The following is a 9,117-nucleotide window of genomic DNA, read 5'->3' as shown; positions in this document are numbered from 1 at the left end:
AGCTTCTTGTTGTGCCCATTTATTACTGCGGCTACGTTCAACGTTTGGCTTGGTTACCGGTACACCATTGCTGTTTGTGAACTGTGTATGATATTCAAGGGGATCTCCCAGAACACATGTACATGCTGGAAGTGGTCATTGGCGGCAAGAGCTCCGATCGCTATCCGATCTCTGCAGGAGTGCCACAAGGCAGCATCCTTGGACCGTCCCTGTTCCTATGTAAATGATGCCGATAGCTGCCTGGCTCCAGGGTCTGAAATGGGAACATTTGCCGACGACACCACGCTGTATGCCTGCGTCAATACACGTGACAATGCCATACACCAAGCTGACAGTCTTCAAGCTTCCGTTAATGCGTTACATGTATGGGGAACAAAATGGCATGTTAACTAAGTTTGAACCATCCAAGTCGCAGCTCCTACGAATCTCCTGCCATCGACAGCAGCATTGGCCTATCCCCGCAATAAACTCTGGAGGGAAAGTCATCTCACTACAGCCACACCTCAAGCTCCTCGGAGTTATGGTTGACTCCAAGCTATCCTTTTCCATACATCTCCGGTCAGTTGCTGCCAGGGCAAACTCACGTCTTGGTCTCCTTCGTAGAGCTGCTCGCGTTCTGGACTGCCGTGGCATGCTGGCCGTGTATCACGGCTTCGTCCCGCTCCTGCTCGAGTACGCTCCCCTTGTCTGGATGGGAGCTTCTCCCACCAACCTTGAACACCTTAACAGAGTGCAGAGGCTGGTCCTCCACATCCTGGGATCCATCATCTTGCTACAGAGCCTCGAGGCCCGACGAACAGTGACGGCGCTGACTTTCGTCTACAAGCTACTGGGCCAACCAGGTCCTCCTTTGCTGAGAATCCATGGTCCCCCCTCTCCTTGTCCACCATGCCGCACCTGTAACCCGGAGACAATGCCAACAGTCTGCTTTACACCCCTACCAACTTGAAAATGTTCTCCCTCCAGGCGCTTCTAACTACCTAAGACGCGCATTTCCATACAACATCATCAAAACCTGGAACGCACTGCCATCCTCCCTCTTCACCAAACCACCATCTCCTAAGGGCCTACAAGTAGTACAATCATTCAAAGCGAACGCCCACTACCATCTTCGCCAAAGCCAGTGGCTTTGGGCCACAGACTCCCTCTAACAGTTCAGAACTATTTCCATCTTGAAGCTCCCCCCCAGCATTGCATCATGTTCACAGCCATCTGAACTGCCCTTGAATCTATTTTTCTCTCTTCTTGTTCTCCCTCCACCCCCCCCCCCACCCCCCCCCCTCTCTCTCTCTCTTTCTCTCTCTCTCTCTCTCTCTCTCTCTCTCTCTCTCTCTCTCTCTCTCTCTCTCTCTCTCTCTCTCTCTCTCTCTCTCTCTCTCTCTCTCTCCTCAACCATTCTAGCTCACCTTCTCTTGTCTTTATCGTACAAAATCACCCCCTTCTTTTAGTTTTAGGCTATGATGCGCAAGCTCACGTTAACGCCGAGACCATAGGTCGGTGTTCTGGGCTTGCCTCACCAGCACAGGCTTGCTTTGCAGCTCCTACTCTCCCTGCTGTTTTGTTAGTGTATACTCTGTTGTCTTCTCCCCTTCTGACGAGTAGGTTGTGTACTTAGTAAAAACAAAACAAAAAACAAACAAAACACATGTACATGTATATCGTGGTGAGACGCAACCATGATAACGGGGAGAGGGAGGCTTTCATCAGCTTGAGGGAGTTGCAAAGGGACCATCTGAAGAAAAATTGTCTGTTCTCAAGGACGCAACTTATAGCTTCATAGGGGACTCACTAAGCTGTGGTTTAGTCGTCATCCCAGCAAAGAAATGGCTGTTTGAAAAGGTTTGCTTGAAGTAGATGTTAACATACATGTACATGTATAAGCAAGGGTGTAAAATAGCCCTTTCCCAGAGATGCCATAACTTTTCGCAACCGTGCCAAAACAAGTGCAAGTTGCTGAAATCGCATCCATATTTTCAAAAAGCTCAAAAGTTGCTATCGCAACTATCGCAACTTAAAATTGGAGAGTTCTTGTGCAAAACCACCAAAAAAGAAGCAGTAGTAGAAGTGCAGCGACAGCAAACTCGCACACCCCTTCCTGCTGTAAACCACCACTTTACACAGTGCGAGTAGCCTCTTGCATGTGCATGTACAGGTATCCTACATCATTCCAGTGCACGGAAAAGGGAATGCACTTTATCGTAACTACCGTTGATCAACTGTTTCTCTGAAATGAGTCTGAAGGCAGGCGAGAAATGAGCGAGTATGCAATTAATTATTTCTCCGACATGTACGTGTACAGTGCTGGCAACTGAAATCCGACCCCTGAGCGGCGCGCCGGCCAGGGGGTCGGATTTCAGTTGCCAGCACTGTAGTTCTTGATTTGTCCTTTTGACCCCATGTCATGGGGCCAGGGTTGCGGAAAAGTTGCAAAATAGTTCGCGAAAATGAAGAAAGTTGCGAAAGTTGCAATTTCTTCCAAAGCAACGAAAAGTTGCGAAAAGAGTGGCGAGCATCTTTGGTAAAGGGCTAGTGTAAAAACAGTGTGGGCGGCCGTAGAACAAAGAATACGTAGGATAGCCAAAACACGTACATGTACATGTACATGTACATGTACATGTACACGGAAAGACCGCACTGGAGGACATCGGACTTGCATGCACTTACAGACTTACAGTCCATTCAGAAAAAGATGATATCCTAGCTTTTGGCCATAAATGGGTCAAATTTTGAGTTTTTGTGACAATTTTTTTGGCAATCCCCCATGGAATGGTCTTCCAATTGTGTTCTTGAAGTCTATTTCTCCAAAGAGCAAGCCATAACAAGAATAGGATTTCGGTCAGGTTTTGCCCCCAAACTCCCCAAAGCACTGAATTGGGGAAAAACCATGAAAATCAAACCCATGCACTCCACTTGCAGAACAGTACATTTGCGGTTCAAACTAGGGCTCAAACGGTCACGGTTTTACTCCTAACGGTTAACTGCTAAGCTAACGGTCGGTTTAACGGTTATAACCTATAAGCCACGGCAATCCTGCGGACTCTTTTTCAACCGTATATTTGACCATACTCATTCAAAAAATGTACCCTATTCCAAGTTGTTTCACACGACGTTGGAAGGCTGTCGGTTAGCGCTGCGAAGATGTGTTGAAGCTAGGTGTCAGGACGTCGAATGTCTCAGTACTCTGTCAGTTTTGTGCCTAGTTGTTGACTGTATATAGTATCTAGTTACAGTGGTGGAGAGTTACTCTTAACTCGTTTCTATATGTCCTTTTCCTTTCTACATTATCACTATAATACTCATAAAAAGGACACACTTCAGGCTCATTACAAACATCTCGTCAGGTGAAATACAGGCAAGGGAAAAGGAACAGGAACAGTGGATTAAATACAGTAAGAAGGTGGTAAAACAGCGCAAAAAAGAAGATAGCTAAAGTAAACAGCGAAAATTGCAATAATGACACAAAGGTGCAAATGCGAGAAAACTCAATAAGCGTGACATGTACAGTGCGACAACAAGAGACAACCACTGGACATACATGTAACTAACGAGGTTTTGACGACCTACCGACGACCTACCTAACAGCCTAAGTGTGAATTTGATTTGTTTCTGCTTGCAAAGGTTGGGTTTCTTTGTGTGGATGTACACGGCTTCCAAAGCATTCAGCCATCTAGCACTGCGTACACGTGACACAATCGAAAAACAATCATCTGAATACACAGCACGACAATCAGGATGCTCAAACAAAATAATGACTAGCAATGGACGACTCATACTTATCAGAACTAACATCAGAACAATCAGCATGTGCGGTGGACACATCCGATATTACATGGCTAGTCGAGTGGACCCTAGCCGTTGCCTCTGTCTGTGCTTTAGTCGCTGCCATCGCCGTCGTTGCCGATCTTGTCATTCTTCTGGTTGATGCGGTTCCTGTCACTGCCACGCCAGTAGGTGTCTTGTCCGGTTGTTTTTCTGGTGGTCTAGTAAATTGTGAGGTGACGTTGCTTGGTGTTGATGCCGCTGCGTTAGACCATCTTGTACCAGGATGATTCTTTGCTGGACGTCCCCTCCGTGTTCGAGTGGATCGTGCGTGTGGTGGAATAAGGTGTAGCGGTGCCATCTTCATCATTTTACGAGAACTGTGGCAATACGCCCAGTGAGAAGGCAGATTTTGCCTGTGTTTCTGATGAAGTGAAATAAAGCTAAACAAACAAACAAGGCTGCAAATTCATCCAGCCCTGGTAAGAAACCGTGTACAGAGACACAAAGATGATAAAATTAATAATGGGTAAGGAAAGCGAAGTAAGGTGGACCCTGGTACCTGTATCCAAGTACATGTAATGCCTATCACATCATTCCGGCATGTACCTGTCCCCGGGGAAAATTGCGATTCCGCGGCCGCGTTTTTTTCCGCGTTTTTTGCGATTTTTTAAAAGACCGCGTTTTCCGCGATTTTCCCGCGTTTTTTGAACTTTTTGTTGCACTACACGTACACACAGTGCACTTTTCGGTCAGCAACGTCTCATCGTGGCGGCTTTTTACTCAAATAATGGGTGCTTTATACACCAGAGACTTGTAACTGATTGATTTCACTACATACTCACTGAAAATTGCCGCATTCACCGCATATTTACCGCATATTTACCGCAAATTCACCGCAAATTATGCCATATTATGCCGCGTTTTTCCCCGCGTTTTTTGCGATTTTTTTCCGCAATTTTCCCCGGGGACAGATGTACTATTATTACTAATATTAGAGACGTGTTCTTTTTTGATCCACACTCAACGGAGGAGACGTTCATGTACATGTACATGTACATGACTAGTCGACTGTACTGGTGGCGTGTACATGTACAATGGTCATGTACGTTTCAATGGGGGAAATACGGTACAGTCATGGTTACCCTATATGGAAACATGTAGGCACACCAAGGCCGGGAAGGGTTTCCGATTCTTACCAGTATGGGTAAGCATTGTAAGGCCGAGGGAAGGGAGTTCAAGGCAATAATTCTTGCTATTCTTTATCAAAAACATTTTATCGACTAAATTATCGTGTCCGTTCCCGAAGGGAACTCACGGCGGCTGCTAACACCTGGTAAACCCTAGCCCTAGCGCCAGTTCGTTATCAAAAAGCATTGTATGAGGGGGGTGAGGTACTACATGTACTACTAGATGGCGACAGGCGCTCTGACTCTGAGATAAAGTGATTGAACTACATGTACTACCGGTTCTTCTGTTAGCCTGACTTCCAAGCAGCGAAAACCAGGAATATTTTCGCTCTAAAGTAATAATGATAACAAGTTTCCTGGGTTATCATGGGCTGCTGGCCGCAGCTCTGCCCTCCACTTCAACTACTGTTACTTGGTTTTAGTAACACCTGCCGCTATCGGCCACTTGTCAGCCCACAAAATAACCTGCATGGAGAGGAGAGTGTCCACTTCTGACTCAAGTGAAAGAAAATGGACCTACTCTACAATGCTACATACCGTGATGTCTATTCTACATACTAGTAGTGGACTAGTATTCGACTTCGAGCAGGAACTACTTGTCACGATCAAACGGCTGCGGCCCATTCACATGATTCACGACTAGCATTTTCAACGACTCCATCAAATCGTCCCGGCCAGGTAACAACCTTAGATCTACTGACATCTGTAGATCATGATTCATGGTCGTCTACGACTAGTACAGTCAGTAGTAGATCTACTACTAGTACTAGTAGATCTACTACTAGTAGAGTACTACTAGTAGATCTACTATGCGGTGCAAGTAAAAAGACCAGCGCAAGCAAGTACACGACTATGGACCGTATCATGGTTAGCCATCATGAGTCATTGGAAATGTGCGGAGTAGATCTACTTCAGAGATAGACAACGACGTTCAACACATGCACAGACAACAGAGGATTTCGGCGTGGAGATACTAGTACTTAGTAGAATGATACTTGATAGCTTCATACGCTCGCCAGCGCGCAGCGCAGCAGGTAGATCTACAATGCCATGGTAAAGCAAGAACATTTTTGTCGTGCCACGGCCAGTCGAACGTTGGGTTGAGAAAGTAATAAGTAATGAGAATGGATCTGATGTCCGATTGGACATCCGAATGAAAAGTGGCTCTGGTTGCAGTTTTTAGCCCTAATAATCCCGCCCCAGGTTCGTCGTCGCTAATTATGGCAAGATTGTTACCGAGCCGGTCCCACATCTCAAGCCGATGATGGCTGCGTTGGATTTCGTCTGCCCTAGGGCAAATGTTTGCGTGTACGATGCACTGTAAGTGACTTTGATAGAACGGCCATATGTAATATTTTACTGTCGAGCATCTGCTGGTCAAAGATGGAAGCGGGCTTACACCAGCTGGAGGCGCGGCAGAGTGCGGAGGCCGAGCCAAAAATCCTCTTTGTTCACTAACTAACTTGTAGTACAGTAGTAACAGCTTCGTTCGTGTGGCTGGAGTGCCCTTGCCGAGTTCTAGTACTACAGCAATAGTAGATCCGAAGTAGGTGTCCGTTTTACACTGCAAATGGGTGCTGGAAAGTCGGTTATCGGCGTGGAGAATCGTTCGTACTGTGAATAGATTCCGCTCATCAAGCCGTGTGTAATTGGCCGTGTCTGAAATCACGCTGGACGTTTGTCATAAGCATGTCGGTTTCAATGTTGTATTGTAGCTGGTAGATCCGGATGAAACATGATTTTAGGCATACATGAACTTGGGGAATGTGAATGTTGAAAAATGATGTGACTCACAAGATAACTGGCCGTCGACTGATCCTGAAGCTATACTGCCTTCCAACAAGTCATTCTGGCACTAGATAGTAGAAACAACTGAAGAATGATTGCAGTATACTGTAATTTCACAAATTTTCGGTGTACTTTTATTTTCGGTACTTTCGGTGCATCTGTTTTATACCTAAAATTTCAATACACCGAACAAACATTAACGCACATAATCCAATAGGGAACTGCTTCTCTGTACCGAAAATTTCTGTTCACCTAACCTAGCTTTTTGCTCTCATACCGAAAATAATTGAGCACCGAAAATTTCTGAAATTAGAGTAGTTAGCATTGTCTCAGGGTGTAAATAGTAGGATAGACGAAAGTTGCAGTGTATTTGAAGGGCTGCGGCAACAAGAGTCTATGCCGCCAACATTGTACAACTGTGATTCTTTTGAATAGGACAGCTCCACTGCACGCTGCCTTTATTGGATTTCACATACTGGTAGCTACATGCAAGCAGTGCTAAATGTGTAACACCACTCATTCTCAAAATAAATACACTTGTGCACATGTGTCGTAAATATTGTATGCTGAAATAAAGTTATAGAAAAGAAAAAGTTGAGTTAAGTTGAGTTGGATAACAATTGCACACTTTTCGGGAAATGATCCACAGTTTTGATGACTAAGTTGGAAGGGCATACTTTATCGACAACGACTCGAGAAGGAAAATCTTTCTGCGTTGCCGTATATTGGTTGGAAGAACTACATGGCGAGGTGCTGTGGTACGGAACTTCTGTTAGCTTAACGAAATGTGATTCGACTATATCTGGTTCTATAATGATTTCGCGGTAAAACAGCCTGTCCACAAGATTGCTCAATGTCCGAGGGCAGATGCAATTCATAGTGACTCTGGGCTGCACACACAAGGGGATCATCAGACAACAACACGTCTGCTGTGTGATAATTGCCTCGTTTGTGAAACTTTGAGTCACAACGAATATTTCATCTTCATCCACCTGTTGCTTTCGTGGTGTGTGGTACATACACGTACTTTCATACATGTGCATGCATACTCCTCCAGTTTTGTTCGTTCTTAGCCCAACATACATTATTGTACTCTCTCTCTCTCTCTCTCTCTCCCTCTCTCTCTCTATCTCTCTCTATCTCTCTCTTTCTCTCCCTCTCTCTCTCTCTCTCTCTCTCTCTCTCTCTCTCTCTCTCTCTCTCTCTCTCTCTCTCTCTCTCTCTTTCTCTCTATCTCTCTCTCTATCTCTCTCTCTCTCTCTCTCTCTCTCTCTCTCTCTCTCTCTCTCTCTCTCTCTCTCTCTCTCTCTCTCTCTCTCTCTCTCCTTCTATCTACCGTTGTGGCCAAAGACACTGACCTGTGAGACGAAAGCAGGGCCAAGGCTCTTGCGGCCCCTGCGGCTCTCGGATGGATTTTTGGACCGTGCCTTATGTAGTGAAATGGAAAAATAGTGTTGCTTTTGACTCTCGGGTCGGATTTCTTTGTCGACGGCTGGAGAGAAGATAGACAGCAATTGAACACAATATTTCCTTCTTTTTCTTCTCCTCCTCTTCCTCCTCCTCCTCGTCCTCCTCGTCGTCCTCCTCTCCCTCCTGCTCTCCCTCCTGCTCCTCCTCTCCCTCCTGCTCCTCCTCTCCCGGCTCTCCCTTGTCCTCTCCCTGTCGTCGTCGTCCTCCTCCTCTCCCTCTCTCTCTCTCCCTCCTGCTCCTCCACGCCCTCTCCCTTCTCCTCTCCCTCTCGTCCTCCCTTTCTTCCCTCACCACCACAACAACAACCTCCTGATAGCAGCTGTTGTTGTTGTTGTTGTTGTTGTTGTTGTTGTTGTTGTTGTTGTTGTTGTTGTTGTTGTTGTTGTTGTTGTTGTTGTTGTTGTCATTGTTTTTGTTTTTTTGTGACCAGGAGAAAGTGCCCCTGGATTCTCACTCTGGTGCTGCACATCATCCTGGCACTGGTCGTGACGCGAATGGATGCACTGGTTGTACTTGACTATGGCAGTGCCACTGAGAATGGCAGTGCTACTGAGAATGGCACGCAGAATTGCGAGTGGCCTGTTGACAATATCAGCTATACAGGTCAGTTTCATTGTTACATGTAGACTGGATTGTGGTCAGTATTGGCTGGTGACTGCCAAAGTGTTTTCAGAATGGCCTGCTTGACCGCTCTGTTACGCCAATGAATGTATCGGGAACAGGCAACAGTTACTACCGGGGTATTATGCAAGGTGTATCACCTATTTCTCGTTTGAAGAAGTAACGTTTCTCCTCGCTCTCCTTCGGGAGAGTGAACAGTCTAATCAAATGGAGTGAAGAAGGGAATAGAGCGAGGGATGAGAGCTCATTGACGGTCAGTGTGGAGTCGCGACTCGAAGCTGTCCAGCTG

The 9,117-nt window shown here is 46.1% G+C and overlaps 1 protein-coding gene across 1 annotated transcript in view; it reads left to right on the top strand.

The window, feature by feature from the left end:
- The first annotated feature begins 5,907 nt into the window (after positions 1–5,907).
- Positions 5,908–9,117, top strand: part of LOC135809640 (uncharacterized) — a 30,293-nt gene continuing 27,083 nt past the window's right edge. The window contains exons 1-2 of the mRNA XM_065323037.1: positions 5,908–6,269; positions 8,638–8,810. Coding sequence (XP_065179109.1) covers positions 6,211–6,269; positions 8,638–8,810 — 232 coding nt within the window. The 5' untranslated portion in view covers positions 5,908–6,210. The remainder of the gene's footprint in view (positions 6,270–8,637; positions 8,811–9,117) is intronic.

This window comes from Sycon ciliatum, chromosome 2 (assembly GCF_964019385.1).
Source record: "Sycon ciliatum chromosome 2, ocSycCili1.1, whole genome shotgun sequence".
Taxonomy (NCBI): Eukaryota; Metazoa; Porifera; class Calcarea; order Leucosolenida; family Sycettidae; genus Sycon; species Sycon ciliatum.
Note: the sequence above shows the minus strand (reverse complement) of the source record. Positions and strands in the feature narration are given on the sequence as shown.